Source organism: Alexandromys fortis, unplaced genomic scaffold (genome assembly GCF_014885135.2).
Source record: "Alexandromys fortis isolate MF-2015 unplaced genomic scaffold, M_Fortis_MF-2015_v1.1 scaffold_84, whole genome shotgun sequence".
In the NCBI taxonomy this organism is placed as follows: Eukaryota; Metazoa; Chordata; class Mammalia; order Rodentia; family Cricetidae; genus Alexandromys; species Alexandromys fortis.
Window position 1 is genome coordinate 4,086,262 of NW_026068017.1, and position 18,084 is coordinate 4,104,345.

General features: G+C 53.3%; 3 protein-coding genes and 1 long non-coding RNA gene across 4 annotated transcripts; 3 read left to right on the forward strand and 1 right to left on the reverse strand.

The window, feature by feature from the left end:
* The first annotated feature begins 384 nt into the window (after positions 1-384).
* On the forward strand, positions 385-5,228 carry Spem3 (SPEM family member 3). Its single transcript, XM_050162560.1, is given in 4 exon segments — positions 385-736; positions 1,339-1,396; positions 1,488-5,134; positions 5,136-5,228. Coding segments are annotated over 4 exon segments (3,879 nt in total). The 5' UTR covers positions 385-598; the 3' UTR covers positions 5,172-5,228.
* LOC126513947 (uncharacterized) lies at positions 1,571-8,669 on the reverse strand. The gene is made up of 3 exons (XR_007595469.1): positions 8,585-8,669; positions 5,269-5,366; positions 1,571-1,693 (listed from the first exon to the last, which is right to left on the reverse strand). It is a non-coding gene; the product is annotated as an uncharacterized lncRNA (long non-coding RNA).
* On the forward strand, positions 8,517-10,641 carry Tmem102 (transmembrane protein 102). Its single transcript, XM_050162528.1, has 2 exons — positions 8,517-9,216; positions 9,318-10,641. Exons 1-2 carry the CDS (start codon positions 9,003-9,005, stop codon positions 10,625-10,627), a joined length of 1,524 nt encoding a protein of 507 aa, XP_050018485.1. The 5' UTR covers positions 8,517-9,002; the 3' UTR covers positions 10,628-10,641.
* Positions 10,642-12,259: 1,618 nt separating this feature from the next.
* Positions 12,260-18,070, forward strand: Fgf11 (fibroblast growth factor 11). The gene is made up of 5 exons (XM_050162553.1): positions 12,260-12,798; positions 14,422-14,532; positions 14,724-14,827; positions 15,415-15,613; positions 15,896-18,070. The coding sequence occupies exons 1-5, from the start codon at positions 12,606-12,608 to the stop codon at positions 15,964-15,966; spliced, it is 678 nt and encodes a 225-aa protein (XP_050018510.1). The 5' UTR covers positions 12,260-12,605; the 3' UTR covers positions 15,967-18,070.
* The last annotated feature ends 14 nt before the right edge of the window (positions 18,071-18,084 follow it).

Below are 18,084 nucleotides of genomic sequence, written 5' to 3' on the forward strand. Positions count from 1 at the left end.
CACTCATATACATAAAATAAAATTGGGGGGAGGGAAGGGAGAAAAAGAGACTGAGGTCAGACATCTGGCAGATAATAGCTGGGCTGGAGAGATGGTTCAGCGGTTTAAGAGTTCTGGCTGCTCTTCCAGAGGTCCTGGGTTCAATTCTCAGCAACCACATGGCAGCTCATAACTGTCTAACTCCTGTTCCAGGGGACCTGACACCCTCACACAGACATATGTGCAGGCAAAACACCGATGTACACCAAATTAAAAAAATAAATAAAGCGTGAGGCCAAGCACAGGAAGACGACCAAGGCTCTAGACTCAGCCCAGGCTTCCCAGTCTTGAGCAACCAAGGGCTGAGTCTCTGGGCTTCTACTGCAGGAGGGATGACCTCAGCTCGCTGTGGGGGGGATAGTTGATAAAACGGAGAGGTTTAGGTTGCTAGGACCTGGTTACTAGGGAGCTTCATCCTGGACCCTTCTCTTCCACCGTCCCATTGTGATCCCAACCACCTGCTCCATTATGATGCAGGCCTTCTCACTCCCTCACTAGGGAAGTCTGCTTCCTAGTATGTGGGGGCAATGGGGCCCAGGTAGTCCTAGGACCCCAGGTCATGGGTGAACAAGTCTACCACGGAGCCCAACCATGCTCTGGCACCAACCTCAGGAGATGCCAGGATTTAGGAGATTCAATTCTGCTGATTCTGGGCAGCTTCATCTTGCTCAACGTGGGAATCAATGTGGTGACTCTGGTCAGGGAAGGGTCTGGGCATCAGGTGGAGGGGGCAGGGTCTGGGCATGGGCATCAGGTGGAGGGGGCAGGGTCCGGGCATGGGCATCAGGTGGAGGGTGCAGGGTCTGGGCAGCAGGTGGAGGGTGCAGGGTCTGGGCATCGCAGTGGAGGGGCAGGGTCTGGGCATCAGGTGGAGGGTGCAGGGTCTGGGCAGCAGGTGGAGGGAGCAGGGTCTGGGCATCGCAGTGGAGGGGGCAGGGTCTGGGCATCGCAGTGGAGGGGCAGGGTCTGGGCATCAGGGTGGAGGGGGCAGGGTCTGGGCATCAGGGTAGAGGGGCAGGGTCTGGACAGCAGGTAGAGGGGGCTCTGGGCTTCCTTTGCTTGTTTGTTTTGAGACAAAGTCTCACTATGTGGCTCGATTTGAATTCCAAACTTAAGGATTAAGATCTCCTTGCCTCAGTCTCCTGAGTGCTGTCATTACAGGTGTGTGCCACCATGCTTAGCCTGAGATCTGGGGTGTTCGAGGGGCTAAAGTGGAAGGGCTGCTAGGATACAGTCAGACGAATGTCAGCCTTCGGGGCTCGCCTCACTTCTGGGCTCTCCTTCCTCTGCTTCCCTCAGCTCTGGAAGCATCTGAAGAACTCACTGCGGATTCTTTTCCATCACTTTTTCCCCAAAGGTGAGTGGGCGCCTGCGTGGTCTCCCGGGTATGTGGCTTGTCCCCTTTGCCCCAGTCCCAGTTCCCACCGGGCACCTGTCTTTCCCTGCAGACAAACTAGACGCTGGTCTGAGCAGTCGCTCCATATACATGCGCTCAAGGATGCCTTCCCGATTTCATGGCCCCGGTTTCCTCCTGGGGCGTCTCAGTCACTTGGACTCTTGGATACCAGACACAAATGACGAGAACGTTTCTAGGAGCTGCTGGATGCCACCCCAGTGTGGACATGGCAGAGCTCCTATAGAAGATCCGTGGGCACTGTGGAAAGAGGAACTGCTGGGAGCTGGGGAAGCCCCTCAGGCCACAGTCATGAAGACTCAGACGTCTTTGTTTTTCAGGTCAGAGGTTTCTCCCCAGATTCCAAAGATATGCCAGCTGACCACGAACATACTTCCACCTTCCTCACCCCAGGAGAACAAGACTAAGTCAGATGACAGCCCACCCCACACTCTGGCCCAGGCCCTAACCTCTTCCTCAACCAACTCTCAACAGCTCCCCTCCACTCAGTCCCAGACTCAGCCTTCAGAATGCACTCAGTTAAGGGCACAGGGCCTTGAGTATACCTCAGCCCAGACCCCACCAGCCCACGCACCAGATTTTACCTCAGCTCCTATCCCAGCCCTCAGTGAAGGCCCAATACCAGCCAAGACTCTACCCCCAGCCCCCACCCTGTCCCATCCCCCAGTCCAGGCCCCAACCCATAGTCAAACCCATACCTTCGATCAGGCCCAGTCCCAGAGCCTGCCCCCTATCACACTCCAGGGGCCAGCCCACAACCCTGAGCAAACCTCAGCCCACACATCACCTCAACTACCAATCCAGGCTCCTGCTGATGCTTCCTTCCAATCCCAAGGCCATGACCCAGTCCAAATCCTAGTACACACCTTGACCCAACCCCACGCTGAAGGACCTGAGCAAACATCTCCAGCCTCAGCACATGGGCCATCCCATTCCCTACTTCCCTCGTGTGCCCATACCCCAGTGCCTAGCCCAACCTCTGCCCCAGCCCCTTGTGGTCTGGCCCCTGTCCCAGCCTGTGCCCCAGATCCTGCTCTAGCGCTGTCTATGACCATGACGACTTCCCAAGCCTCTGCTCAAGTCCCTGTCACCACCTCTACCCCTGCCCTACCTCCTGTTCCTTCTATGCTGACTTCCTTTTACCCCCACCTCTCCACTGGCCATACGGTTTATGATGCTCGCCAAGTAAAGCAGAATGTCTCCTGTAAGTACAGCTCCCAAAGCTCGAGGTGTTTCAGGAAGGACTTGAACATCTCCAGGCCCCATGAAGTGAAGGGTCTGGTAAATTCTGGCACTGCTAAACAAGCACAAAAGCAGCATGGGGAAGACAGTGCTGAGCATCCCGCCGGCTCTATACTTGGTTACATGGAGTTGGGGAACATGGAATGGAAGATCTCAGATAATGCCAAAGATAAGTTTTCCCAGCCCAAGACCTTCCCTTTCTGCAGCTTTCATCCTTGCTGTTCTGAGAGCCAAGACAGAGACTCCCAGGCACCAGTCTACCCCAAATTCCTGGTCTACACACAGGATGTCACTCCTTCTAAGCCTTGTTTTCATTCTCCAAGCACTGCTCAGTACAAACTGCCCCCCACGCCCCCACAGTGTACTCTTGCTCTGCCTCTTGTTTCTCCCAGAACATTTGTGCTTCCTCAATCTACCCTTCAGAAGCCCCCCAACCTAGCGCAAACCCCTGCCTTTCTCTCAGCCTCCAAGTCTCCTCAGGCTGCTCACTTCTCTATCCCTCCTCAGTTCTCCACTATTTCACAAACCTTAGTCCAACCCCTAAACCCTGAGAATCAAAACTTTAACCAAGACTTTGGCCTTCAAACAACCCCAATCCTTGTCAACGATTCTGGAGTTCCCAGGAACTCAAGTCTTACCCAAGATCCAGGACTCCAGAAGAACCCAAGCCTTAACAAAGATCCAGGACTCCAGAAGAACCCAAGCCTTAACAAAGATCCAGGACTCCAGAAGAACCCAAGTCTTAACAAAGATCCAGGACTCCAGAAGAACCCAAACCTTAACAAAGATCCAGGACTCCAGAAGAACCCAAGCCTTAACAAAGATCCAGGACTCCAGAAGAACCCAACATTTGCCCCAAATCCAGAACACCAGAAGAACCCAGGCCTTGCCTCAAATCCAGGAATCCAGAAGAACCCAGATCTTGCCCCAAATTCAGGACTCCAGAAGAACCCAGGCCTTTTCCCAAATCCAGGAATCCAGAAGAACCCAGCCTTTGCCCAAAATCCAGAACACCAGAAGAACCCAGGCCTTGCCCCAAATCCATACCTCCACAAGAACTCAGGTTACTATAAGCTTCCAAGCTGTGTTCAAGAGTCTTACCTCTGCATGAATCCAAGCAATTCCCAAGACGCTTGCCTTCAAAAGAATCTAGCTATCACTCAAGATTTCAGCCTAAGGAGTTCAGATGCTGGTGTTCTTAGGAACTTAGGTTTCCTGCAGCCTTCCAGCCTCCACAGGAATATAATATTCAATGAAACATCTGGTCCGAGGACTTTGAGTTTTATGCAAGACTCTGTCATCTACAGAAATGTTGCGTTAAACCAAGACACTGTAATCAACAAAAATAAAGGTGTCTCCCTAGTAACTGACCAAAAGAGGCCAGACCCCCTTCAAGATTCTGGAGGTAACAATGGTTTAGGAAATGTACAACATCCAGGAGTCTGCAAGAGTGTAAACCTGACTCAAGACACTAGACCACAGAAGATCCCGAGCCATACCCAAGACCCTGAAATTAATAAAAACTCTGGACTTACCCAAGAATCTAGTTCCCCCAAGAGCCCAGGTCTTGTCCAAACCTCTTGCCTCCATAAGAGCTCAGGTCTCACACAAGACTCAGGAGACAACAAGAATTTAAGCCTTACCCAGGCTCCTGGAATCTACAGAGTCCCAGCTCTAAACCAAGACACTGGCTCCCACAACAGTCTTGGCCTAATCAATGTCACCACAGCAGAAAAACGATCAGACCTTAACCAAGATGTTGGCGTTTACAGTTCAGAATACGGCCAAGATCCTAACCTTCAGGAGTACCCAGCAATTGATCAAGATTCTGGCTGTCAGCAGGACCCAGCACTTGGCCAAGGCTCTGGCTTCAAGACTCCAGGCCTTACCCAGAAAGCTGGCCTCTGTAAGGACTCAGGCCTTATCCCAGACTCTGGCCTCAACAAAAAAACAAGCTTTGCTCCAGGTACTGATTCTGCCCAAGTCATGGGCCCATTTCAAACACTAAAACTGACATCTTCCCCAGTGGAATCCCTTGAAGGTAAGGTGACTTCTCAGAAGGACATTACAGAGCAGCATGTGTCCTGCACTTCTGTCCCAGTCAACCAAAGTTCCTGCCCTTCCAAGGACCAAGTGCTCTCCCCTGACCTGAAAACTTTTTCAGAGGTCCCTGTCCTGATTGAGCTACAGCCTCCCTCCCGACGGCTAGACAGCCAAGACTGGGTATACCACACCGTAGACACAGCTGTTTCGACCTGCCAGAAGTATCGCCAGATGTCTGTACCTCCCCAACTCGGCCAGAAGTCCCATTGCCCAGGACCAGGCACCCGGACAGGTCACGTGGTCTTTGATGCCCGCCAGAAACAGTTAGTAACTAGCAGGGAAAAGTGCGAAGCTCTGTCTTCCAGGCGCCCTCGTCCAGAAGCACCCCAAAACTCAGAGGCGACCCAGAAGGAATGGGGATATCAAAATGTGATGAGGACCTTGGACAATGAGGGGGCAAATAAGCATCGGAAATAAAGAGGCAAGAGAAGCATTCTGTGGTTGTTTGAGGCTCTCCATCCCAGCGCTACCTCTTCCATCGGCCGTCCTCATCTTAGAGACACGGATCGCTTGCCTCTTCTTCCTCCACAGCTCCATAGTCAAGCCCGTTGTCTTCCAGGCTCAAGAGCTGTGTGTCAGGAACAAAGATAGTAGCCACTATTCAAATCTGTTAGGATGTCAATTAAAATTTAAAATTCTCACCAAGTGTTGTGTTGCACACCTGTAATCCCAACACTTGGTGAATGGAGGCAGGAGGTTTAGGAGTTCAAAGAAATCTGAAGCCATATAATGACGTCAAGATCAACATGGGTTACTTGAAATCCTGTCTCAAAAATTAAAAAAAAAAAAAAAAAAAAAGATTCTGAGAGGACTGGAGAGACAGCCATCTGTAATTCCCAGCATTCACCCGGTGGCTCACAGTAGTCTGTAACTCCAGCTCCAGGGCCTCAATGCCATGTCATCATCTGGTCTCTGTGAGCACTGCACACATGGTACACAGATATATATGCAGACAATTACCCATAAAAAATTGAATTTAAGCTGGGCATAGCGATGAACGCCTTTAATCCCAGCACTCAGGAGGCAGAGGCAGGTGGATCTCCGTGGCTTCAAGACCAGCCTGGTCTACACGGCTACATGGACTCAGTCTCCAAAAAAATATATATATATATATATATATATGTATATGTATACATGTATATATACATATATATATATATACATGTAGGCAAAAACACTCATACACGAAGCTTGAAAAGATGGCTCGGCAGTTAACTCAGGTTCGATTCCTAATGCTTACATGGTGGCTAACCACTATCTGTAACTCCAGTTCCATGGGGTCTGAGGCCATCTTCTGGCTCCAAGAGCTCCAGGCGTACAAACGGTACACAGCCACACATGCAGGTAAAACAACCACACACAAAAATAAACTGAAAAAAAAAAAAAAAAAAAAAAAAAAAAAAAAAAAAAAAAAAAAAAAAAAAACAGTCTTGACTCCTCTTGATCTGGCCTCTAGGGGTCATAGTCAGACATACAAACCCATGTCCCGCGATCCTTCAGTTTCCCTCATTGTGGCTGAAGGGGAAGGGTACCTCCTTGGCAGTGACTTGAAACCCCTTAAGTCTGGGCTTCCCAGGTAAGCTCGTTCCAGGAATTTTGCTTTGTTTTGTTGTTTTGAGACAGGGTTTCTCTGTATAACAGTCCTGGCTGTCCTGGAACTCACTATGCAGACCAGGCTGGCCTCGAATTCACTGAGATCCACCTGCCTCTGCCTCCAAGGGCTTGGACTAAAGGCATGTGCCACCACCTCCCGGCCTCTAGGAGTTTCTTTACAGACTCCCTCTAACCCCAGCTTTGGGGTGGTGTCTCACTGTCAGCTAGGTTCACCTGAACTCACGCTGCATCGCAGCTGAGTCTCTAGCTCATGGTAGTCTTCCTGCCTCTGTACTGGGATTAAAAATTTGAGCCACCACACGTCATTATCCTCTAGCTTTTCAGGACGTCCCAGTTAACAATCAGAGGCAGATGGCATGTAAGAAGTCCCGGCCTGGGGAGGAGTGGTCCGGTCTGCGAGCCTACTGCATGTTTACTGGCTTACTGCCTGTCCCATGATCACACTCCCAGCCCCATCCTATGTGTGTGCTACATTCTGACCCCTTATTCTGGTCTCTGGGAGCATAGGTTACTGAAAGTAATTTCCTGCCCTAGTTTTTGTGGCCTAAGCTACCATCGCTGGGAGTTTCCTTTTGGACTTCAATTTCAGTCCTAATAGCTTCTATGTCCATGTAGCCTCAGGTTCCCATGTGTTTGCCCTGCCATGATTCTGCATGTCTGGTGTGGGCATTGTTGGTCACAGTCCCCCGCCCGGATTCAGATGTCCACTTCTGCCTCATCTTGTAGGTTTTCTGCCTTAGTATTAGTATTGATTCAAGGAAGATGTCTTCCCACCAATCCATAGAGCAGTTTTTCAAGCTGTCTCACTCAGCTCTGACCCTGAATGAATCATATGCATTATTATTATTTTATTATTATTTATTTTATTATTTTTAGACAAGGTCTCACCATTGTCCCTGGCTGTCTTGGAACTCTCTATGCAACCAGACTGGTCTTGAACTTACAGAGATCCACCTACCTCTGTGTCCCAAGTGTGTATTAAAGGTGAGTATCACTTAGCTCAGCTTCTTCCTTTTTAAAAATAGAATCTAGCTGGGCAGCAATGCCCCACGCCTTTAACCCCAGCACTTGGGAGGCAGAGGGAGTCTGATCTCTATGAGTTCAAAGCCAGCCTGGTCTACAGAGCAAGTTCAAGAACAGGCTCCAAAGCTACAGAGAGAATCTAAATTGCCTAGAGTGGCCTTCAACCTGCCATCCTCCTGTCTCTACCTCCTAAGCCCAGCACAATTTTTCTAAACCATAGTCTCTAAAATGATCAGGAGCCCTTAATCCCAGCCCTAGGAGTTCAAGGCCAGCCTGACCTACGCAGTTTCAGGCCAGCAACAGCTGTGCAGTGAGGCCTTGCCTCAAGTGAATAACCTAAACTAAACTGAAATGAAGTCAGAATTTCTTTAAAAGAGCTTCATCTAAGAGACCACAGAGCCTCACGAATGGAATGAAGTGTGGGCTCTTCATTATTGTTTACTATTCAGATTCAACCAATTATTCCTCGCCTCCAGTTCCAGGGAGTGTTTGTGTAGGATTGATTAGACAGAACAATATGCTGTCGCGAAACAACTTCCAGCTGGGTGTAGTGGCGTGAGCCTGCACATCCAGCACCGAGGAACCTGAAGCAGGAAACTTGCTAGGAGTTCAGGGTCAGCCTGGACTGCACAGTGACTCTAGGCCATCTTGGGCTACATAACAAGACTTTTTATAAAAGTAAAAAAGAAAAAAAAAAAAAAGAGACAAGCATGTAAGCAGGGATCCCTTTCCATCCGAGCTGCAATGCTTACTAAGCATGGTGCTGTCTGCCTTTAATTCCGGAACTTAGAAGACCGAAGACGAGGCAGGCTGAGTTCTATGAGTTGCCTGCTCTACCTAGCGAGTTCCAAGCCATCCAGAACTACACAGTGAAACCCAGTCTCAAAAATAAATTTTAAATTAAATAAAATTGAATGGGGGGGGGGGAACTACAGCTTCCAGTAGGCACTACTCTAGCACGGTGGAAAGGGTGTGTAGGGACGGCCCCAATGCACCAGTATTGCGGGGAAACAAACTACAACTCCCAGGGTAGCAACAAGCCAGCAGGGTGACAGGCGTGACTGAACTCTCCCAGGAGGCGGGACCAGTCCAGAGCCTCCCAGACAGCTTCCAGAAAAGGGCGTGGACATGTGGCCATCAGGAAGTTACCTGTAGACTCTTTTACGGTGCTTTCTGTTCACAACCTTTTGAACTACCCCTTAATCGGAAAGCCTGGAGCACTAAGCCTCTTCTGAAAAACAGGTAAAGGGAGGTGAAGAAAGGGTGGTGGCACTGGCTGTCGCATTCCCCAGGAGGACCCAAATAGCCATTTTTTACCTGCTGAGTCAGGTGAACTGATTCACCGGGCCGCAACCCGCATCTAAGAAAGGGACGAAGGAGGTAGTCATCTTGTTCTTCTTGAAGACGAAACACGGAACACTTCTCTGCAGGACCCACTTGTGGACTGTCTGTGGCCTTTGCTCCACTTCCGAAAGCAGGGAAAACTGGAGAACGTTTGGGCAGCAAAAGAAAGGCCGGACAGGGCTAACTCCGATCTGTTCGCTCTAGCCCCAAACGATAGAGAACCATGGCTTCCACCGTCTGGGGCAGTGCCCCCTGGTGGGGCCCGCCACCCCCAGCCCCAGCCCGGCCACTCACGGACATCGACTTCTGCTCTGGCGCCCAGCTGCAGGAGCTCACCCAGTTGATTCAGGAGCTGGGTGTTCAGGAGAGCTGGAGTGAAGGGCCCAAGCCTGGAGCTGATCTTCTCCGAGCCAAGGATTTTATATTCTCTCTGCTCGGTAAGTAATTCTCAACTGCAGGAATTTGCAAACCCAAACCTCACCATTCCCCAACCCGGCCTTGGACCATGATACCTTCACGATCCCTTTTCTTCCTTTAGGTCTAGTTCACCGCCAGGACCCTCGTTTTCCACCCCAGGCAGAACTCTTGCTGCTTCGCGGTGGGATTCGCGAAGGCTCCCTAGATTTAGGGCATGCCCCCTTAGGTCCCTACGCCCGGGGACCTCATTATGATACCGGCTTTACACTCCTTGTGCCTGTGTTTTCTCTGGATGGCACTGGGCCTGAGCTGTTACTGGATCTGGAATCCTGTTATGCGTGGCTCCGCCTTCCAGAGCTGATGTACGGAATTTCGGTCCGGGAGGCCTGGCAGGATTGCCTAGGACCCCCTGTCCCAGAAGAAAGTGATTTGACTCACCAAACCCATGGCGAAGAGAATCCCACGCAGCAGGAAAGCGCTGTTGACCAGTCACATGACCATGTCCCTGAGCCTGAACCGCACACATCTGTGGAAAAATCTAGTAACCTTTCAGGGTCCCAATCGCCTTACAATGACATCAATCTTGAAACTCCTGAACCATTGAAAACACTGAGTAGTGACGCCTTGGAAGCCGACGAAAGGCCAGTCCCAAAGCCGTCGGAGGCTCCGAAGGCATGGCCCACATTATGCCCTACCCAAGTGGCTGCATGGTTCTTCGTTAAGCTGACTGAGGTCGCTGAGTCCCTGATCCCGGTCCCGAGCGCCCCGCGGTTAGTTCACGCTGCTCGCCACGCGGGAGTCACCACGGTCCTCCTGGCAACTCCGGAGCCCCCACGCCACCTCCTGCTCTTCGACCTGATCCCGGTGGTGACTGTGACAGGCTGGCCTGACAGCGCTCGGAGCCACTCATGGGCGGGTCCACTGGTCTCTGAGTCGGCTTCTTTCTACCTAGTACCGGGCAGCCTCCCGGAGCAGCAGGGCACCCCTGGATGGCAGCTGTGCTTCGCCCGCCAGGAGCTGGCGCTCAAAGCGCGCATCCCTGCGCCGCTGCTTCAAGCACACGCGGCGGCCCAGGCGCTGCTGCGCCCGCTGGTGGCGGGGACCCGGGCCGCCGCGCCCTATCTCCTGCGGACCTTGCTCTACTGGGCGTGCGAGCGGCTCCCTGCGCTCTACCTGGCGCGGCCGGAAAATGCCGGCGCTTGTTGCCTTGGGCTACTGGATGAGCTGAGCCGAGTGCTCGAGGCCGGGACACTGCCTCATTATTTTTTGAGCGGCCGAAAGCTCTCTACCGGAGATGACTCCGCTGCCCTGCGCGGGGCATTGGCCCAGCTCCGCGGAGACCCTGCCCAGGCCTTGCGTGAGGCGGTGGAGGAAGCCAAGGCAGCCCGCAAAGGGGGCGGTTTAGCGGGCATAGGGGGCGGAACCCATTAAAGATTCTACTCTGACGGACTGCGAAGTGTTTCCTTTGGCGAAAGGGTCGTGGAGGGTCTGCTCCTCCTTCGCAGACAGACTGTGTGTCTTGGGTCCAAAGCCTCCTTCCTAAAAAGTCTCCCCCAGTGTTTTGCCCTGCCTGAGGCCCAAGTTCTTTAAATCTGGCCGGCACCCCTCCTATCCCGGTGCTGCCTCCCGAGATGTTTCTCTATTGGAGTCTTTCAGAGTCAACAGCGGAAGGAGGAGTAGCAAAATGCGGGAACTGCCTTTTGGAAACCTGGTTCTGATTAATTTGTCTTACACCAAAGCAGGGAGATATGAAGGCCGGATTACAGTCCAGACTGGATGGCACAACTACCCCCGTTTCTCCACCGCGCCCCTACCCCCCACTTTCCTCATCCATTCCTGTCCTCACTTCCATCCCAGGCGGTAGGGTCCTTTTCCATTTCCTCACTGTCGGCCATTCCGTCTAGGGCCCCCGCCCCCCAGCCCCGCCGCATCAGGCTTCCTTGTCTCGTCTCCTCTGAACCCCGAGACTTGCAGGCCTTGCCTGGACTCCGCCTGCCTCTCAAACCGTCCCCACTCACAGCTTCGGAGGAACCCCAGGGTTCCGCCCGCCCAGCTTCAACTCCCTCTTTCCCAGCGTCTCCGCCCCCTGCCCCGCCCCCGGGCCGGCTCGCAGAGGAGGGGGAGCTTCTGTCGCCGCCTCAGCTTCCCACAGCCGCTGCTGCTGCTGCTGCCACCGCCGCTCCGCCTGGTCCAACCTCCAGGCCCAGTGCTCTGACTTTGCCGAACCGGGGCGCTCTGCAGAGACATCTTCACTTCTTCCTGGGGGTCCGGGACACCTAGGCCGGCGTTGGGGGGAACCTCCGCTTGCGGGTGACAGGGAGGGAGGAGCCTGGAGCCCGAGCCCGCGGCACCCGTCGCCCGGATCAACAGGACAGGACAGGTTGAGGGGCGTCGGGGAAAGGAAGGGGTGCTATAGCAATCCCCAGGGAGGACGTGGAAACCCTGTCGCAGGAAGCTCTGATGCGCTATGACTTATTAAGGCCTGTTTACGTTTGAGGAGTGGTGGCAACGTGGGTACACCCCTCTCTTGGGGGCCTTGTTAGATTGGAGAGTGTGGGATCTAAGCAGTGCCAGTTGTTCCTCGGGAAATTGAAAGGGGCCACCAGAAAACAAAAAAGCGGCTGATGCCCCTTGTTTCGGGGTGACAGAGGGCCCTCCAGACAACCACCTGGTGTATGCACTAGGAAGGGCTGGTTTGGAGGTGACTTCAAAAGGAGTGGAGGGTGACAAAGTGAGGAAATGGTCTCAGCAGCTGGAACCCCAGGTCGTGGAACCCCGTGAAGAAAAGCATTATTCAGCCAGAGGATCTGGGAACCCCTTCTCAATGAACCGAGACAGCTTGGATATTGAGACATATTTGGGGGGATGTTTGAAGAAAGTGAGAAAGACACTCCATTTAGAGTATAGCAAAGGAAAAAACATCAGGGCTGGGTTCCTCTCTGACATTGACAGCAGCCCAGGGCGAGCTAATGTCCCCAAAGCTAAAGACCCATACCTTTCAGGTTACAAGAGTAGGCTGGGCAGGAGCGACCCCAAAATAGGGTGGAAAGAACTCTGAGGATATTGAGAACACATCGTAGAAATTTAGGAGGGTCTTGACTTTGGGATAGAGGAAGTGGGACAGAGGCCAGAGAAGAGGGAAGGGGAGAGCTTTCGTTAGGGGACATAATTCATGGGTGAGGTCAGCTGAGGAGTGCATAGGCTATTGGAGCCGCTGGAGCTAGTGCAGGGCCCAAGGGTGAGAGCTGGTGGTTTTTAGGGGGAGGTAAGGGGGTCTGGCTTATCCTTAGGTCCTGTGGGTGGGGCGGTGGGTTGGGTCCAGAGCATGCCCTGGTGAGAGGGCTCCTTTAGGGGAGCCCAGGGTGCTCCGGGAGCCTGCTGGTTTGGGGGTGTCTCCTCCCGGGGCGCTATGGCGGCGTTGGCCAGTAGCCTGATCCGACAGAAGCGGGAGGTCCGCGAGCCCGGGAGCAGCCGGCCGGTGTCGGCGCAGCGGCGCGTGTGTCCCCGCGGCACCAAGTCTCTTTGCCAGAAGCAGCTCCTCATCCTGCTGTCCAAGGTGCGACTGTGCGGGGGGCGGCCCACGCGACAGGACCGCGGCCCAGGTGAGTGTGGCTAGGGAGGGGTCTCCGGGTCAGAAGTCCTTCTGCTGAGACCAGGGACCCTGGAGAATGCAGCCGACGATGGGGGGGTGGGTGTCCCAAAAGTAAGAGGTGGGCCAGATCGGCAAAACCTACGGGACTATGCTTCAGTTTCCTTCCTCTCTGTCCGTTATGCCGAGTCTCCTTGCTTTCGAGGGCAAGGGGAAGGTTTGAGGGGCCAAGTCTAATGATCCAAGCTTCTCGGCTCCTGTCTGTCCCCCTTCAACACAGGACTCCCCACCCCCACGGCTCTTCGCCTACGTGCAGGTTCTCGCGATTCTTTCTATCCGAAGCGGAGGGACCTAGGGGGTTCTGGACGCTTGGGTCACCCCGAGGGTTTCTGCAGCCCTGGCTGCCCCGCCCCCGCTCCGGTTCTCCCGCCCCTCCACGCTTGGGCTCTGCTCCTCCTGGTCGAGCTCTCCTGGCCAGGAGCCAATCTCTCCAGCTCTCCCCCGGGTGTCCTTGCAGCTACCTCGTCAGCCAGCCCCCTCCGTACGCCCTCTTTCTGTGACCTGCGCTTTGAGAAGGGTGTTGAGCACCCCCTCCCATTACTCCCGGGCGACTCGGAAACTCGTTCCTACAAGCTCCGGGGACCCTCTGCTAGTAGGAACTCACACACAGTTCAGGCTGAAGACCTGCAGAGAGACTTGGGGGCTCGTACCACTTACAAGCGGGAACAGGGAAGTCAGCAGAGAGCAAGCCGTGGGAAAGGAGAGGTGTAAGGGTTGGTTTGAGATTCCCGTCCAGGTACGACAGTTAGGGAGTCCCTCTGGCCTCTTTCCAGGCCTCTGCTGGTTCCCCCAGGGGTAGCCCCTTGCGCCCTCCTCCCCCACCACCAACGGTAGGTAGTGGTACAGTCCGCAGCCCACCCTCTAAGTGGGACCCAGCCCCCACGTGATGCAGCTCGCCTCTCCATCTCTGTCCCCTCTTCCTTTTCCTTGGTGTGGTATGAATGTTCCCCATCCCAGGCCAGTTACCTGGCTGAAGGGTGGAGTCTCAGCCTCGGGGAGAACTGGACCCTCGTGAGCCTGCCGACTGACTGACTGACAGACAGACAGACAGATGGGTCAGTGTCAGACAGGCCGGCGCTGAGCCAAAGCAAGGCCCGCGCCAAGCAAGCGGCAGCTGCAGCAGCAGGTGCTGACTCAGCGTCCGTCAAGCCCAGTCCCACCCCTCCTTCTGAGGGGGAGCCCCTTCCCTGTGGTCACCTTGCTGCTCACCCCGACATTTGCAAGCACACTTGCCTGGCGTCTCTAGCACTGTCCGTTGCCTTTTCAGTCCTTCTCCCTTACCTCCTCTCCGCCCCTCCCCCAACTCCGGTGAGGAGAAGGAATTAAGCCATTTAAATAAATTTCAATAAATTAAGCTGACGCTCATGATTAGAGAAAGCGGAAGGGACCCACACCCCAGCTTCCTCAGGAATTGAAGAGGGGTGGAAGGAAGCTTGCTTGAAGGGTAAGAGAGCTGGGGCCCCCGGAACTGTCTTCTGTGCCTTTCCCCTTCCTTCTAGCCTGTGAGCCCGCCAAGTGTAGGAATGTTTCTGGGAACAAAGATGTCATTTTCAAAGATGAATGTCTCTCTCTCCAGAGCCTCAGCTCAAAGGCATCGTCACCAAACTGTTCTGCCGCCAGGGTTTCTACCTCCAGGCGAATCCCGATGGGAGCATCCAGGGCACCCCAGAGGACACCAGCTCCTTCAGTGAGAGGGGAACCAGCTGCAGGGTGGGAAGTGGGGAGCAGGGGACAGGAGATGACATCCTGTCGCCTCTTCAGGCTTTGTTGTCTTCAGTCTGTGCTCTTGAACCCCAAGGGGAGAGTGGAGCTGGTGTGGGGAGGGGACTCGGATGGGAGCGAGGCTCTTGGGTCTGATGTCTGCTCTCTCTCCCCCAGCCCACTTCAATTTGATTCCCGTGGGGCTCCGTGTGGTCACCATCCAGAGTGCCAAGCTGGGCCACTACATGGCCATGAATGCCGAGGGGCTATTGTACAGCTCGGTAAGATCATGAGACTGAGTGACCTGGGGACACCCTCGGCGTAACCATCCTGTGCCACAGGCAGGCCTTGCACCCAGGACTCTGTCCTTCCTGCTTTGGCTGACCACTGCTGTTCTGAAAGTGGTCCAGGAGAGTGCATCCAGCCTCTGTCCTCAAGTACCCCAGGCTCTTGGCCGGCTGACTCTTTCAGAAGGGCCCCACTTCTCAGCCTGTCTCCTGGAAACTTCATCTTTCCTCTGGATAGGAAGTAGTAAGAGCCTGGGAATGCAGAGTAGAGATCTTCTTTCCAGGGCCCCTAAAAATCTAGTTCCTGTCCCTGGCTGGCCTACCAGGCTCTTCCTTATTCTCTCTGTGCTCTCATTTCTGTATGGACTCAGTAGTTGCCATCCTCCTTTTGAAAAAATGTATGGATTATATCTTGACTGCTTCTCCCAAGGACTTCCTTCTGCCAGTGACATAACTCTCCTCTCTCTCTCTCTCTCTCTCTCTCTCTCTCTCTCTCTCTTTCCCTGTCTGTCTCTGGTGTGCGTGCATGTATGTGTGTGTGTGTGTCTGTCCCTGCTTCTCTCTGGATCTTTGTTCCTCAGCCACATTTCACAGCAGAGTGTCGCTTTAAGGAATGCGTCTTTGAGAATTACTATGTCCTGTATGCCTCTGCTCTGTACCGCCAGCGTCGATCTGGCCGGGCCTGGTACCTAGGCCTGGACAAGGAGGGCCGGGTCATGAAGGGAAACCGAGTCAAGAAGACCAAGGCAGCTGCCCACTTTGTGCCCAAGCTCCTGGAGGGTGGGTATGGGCTCAGGAAAAGGTGGGACATGTGGGAGGGTATTGACCTTGACGTGAATGTCTAGTGTCGCACAGCCCAGGCCATAAATATTAAACAAGATACTGTAATGATAGGCCAAGACAGGAAGGCTTTAGCCTTTGGGGATGTGGGGAGCTCTCTTCCTTTGGGTTGGGGATCTCCAAGGATAGGTGTAAGGGAAGGGCGGCCTCTCAGAGCTCTGGCTCTTCCTGGCTCTCTGTCCTAATTCTCCTTCCGTACTCCTTTCTCTCTCCCCTTCACAGTGGCCATGTACCGGGAGCCTTCTCTCCACAGTGTCCCTGAGACCTCCCCTTCCAGTCCCCCTGCCCCTTGAGCTGTAGTCCCTGGACTGGAGGCTCCCTGCACTCCTGGTGAGCCGGCCACCGCCACAGCCTGCCTCCTAGCCCTGCTCCAGGCCTTGCTCGCACCCTGCCGCCACACACATGCCCTAAGCAGCCAGGTCTCACCAGGTGCTGTACCCTGAGGACGCTTAGAGGCTGGCTGGGACTCCTGGAGTTGCTGAGCTCTTAGATCCTGAGACCTAGGAGACCTTCTGAGATGGGGGTGCCTGAAATCATCCTGACTGATCCACCTACTTCTTTCCACACTAGCTTCTCCCCCTCCAAAGAACCCCAATTTTTCCTAAGATGGCGCTGGGGCTTCCAGAACTGACAGAGCAAGGGAATTAGCACTCCTCACCCTGGCTGAGCCAGTTTCTGAAGCCACGCACTCCTTTACATTGTCGCCAAGCCATATCTTTCTAGGTCGGCCACCGGCACTCAGAACTAGTTTCCTTCTCTCTCTGCTCTACCTTCTGCCTTGGTCTGGACAGGTTCTGACCCAGCTGAACACCCAGCCAGGGCCATTCTGTGTTCCGTACTGGAACCCAGGCATGGATCCTTTAAACTTCTATGCTTGACCTAGATGGAATCCCCTGGTTTAAAAAGAGAGAGAGAGAGAGAGAGAGAGAGAGAGAGAGAGAGAGAGAGACTGAATTTGAGCCTCCTAATGTGGCCATTGGCCTTGGTCTGAGTTGGAACCAGCCTCCGGCCACATTACACATGAAACCTTCTTATCCCAGAGACGCCCAGTTCTAGAGCACGTGTTCTAGGCCTTTGCGGAGCCATACTTCCTCCCGACTCTCAGCTCTAGCACATAGACCATGACTCTCAGCCCCTTTTCCAGGATGGAACCTGGGCCTGTATAGCCATATTATTGTACTAGAGTAAGTTCTAAACCCACCCTTCTACTTCCTGTAATGATTATTTAAGAATGAGCTATGGATAGAACTGAGCAATGATTCATTAAGAACTAATTGGTTCTGAGCTGTGCTTAGTGGCACAAGCCTATAATTCAGCCTGGGGACTGAGTCAGAAGGATTTCGAGTTGGAGGACATCCTGAGCTATAATAGCAAAACCCTGTCTGAAAAGCCACGCATGTGCGTGTAAACACACACACACACACTGGGGGAGGGGGCAGGGAGAAAGAGAGAGAGAGAGAACACACTTACTAATCAGTACTGAATGGATCAAGGACCACTGCTTGTTTTTCCTAGATAATTTTCTAAAATCTTCTTCCCTCTAGAATGCTAACCTTACTTTTACATGTTTTCTAGTTTTAGCATTGCAGCTGGGGTTCTCCCAGGGAAACAAGAGCCTAGGGAAAGGTATAGGAATTCTGGAAGACTATACCTGGTACATGGTAGGGAAGCCAAGAGGAGGAAAATGGCAGACTTTGACTGCTTCGGGGAGACATGAACACTTAGCTACCTCAGCAGGAATTTCTTACACTTGCCTCTTAAGGCTGAGGTCCTTTGCTTGATATGGTGTGGTGGTTTGTGAGGTGGAGGAAAAAGAATTGGGAATAAAGAGCTAGCCTGGGCTATGTAGGGAGTTCAAGACCAGCCTGGGCTATAGGAGACCCTGTCTCAAACAAAACTGAGGTCTGTAGGGATAATGACTCTAGAATTAAAGAGGATAACTAGTAACACACCTTGAACCCCCCAGCAAGGAGCCCCCCAACTCAGCAAGAAGTCCAACTTCTCCCTCCTGCAGGTCAGGCCTAGGAAAGGAGGGGCCTCTTGGGCTCCCAGACCTCATATATCCCCAGAGCTTCTAACTAAATAGAATTTACTTTACCTACAGCTTATAACCTCAGCTGGGTTTTAAGTACCCAAAAAGGACCTGAAAACGGGGAGTCTCTAGTAAAACGGGGTGGATCCCGAGTCTGGCAGATGTAGGTGGAACGGCTATGGAGGTCCTACAGGAGGGGCTGTACCCAAAGGCAGGACACTTTTCCTCAGGCCCTTTTACTTCTGGCTTGTTGCAAGAGATGCTCCCCCCCCACATACACCCCGCTCAGGCTCCGCCCATCTCCTGGCTCTACTCTCAGGGGACCGGGTCTCCAAGCTTTCTCTAATTAAAGATGATTTATACAACTCGAGTGTGGTCT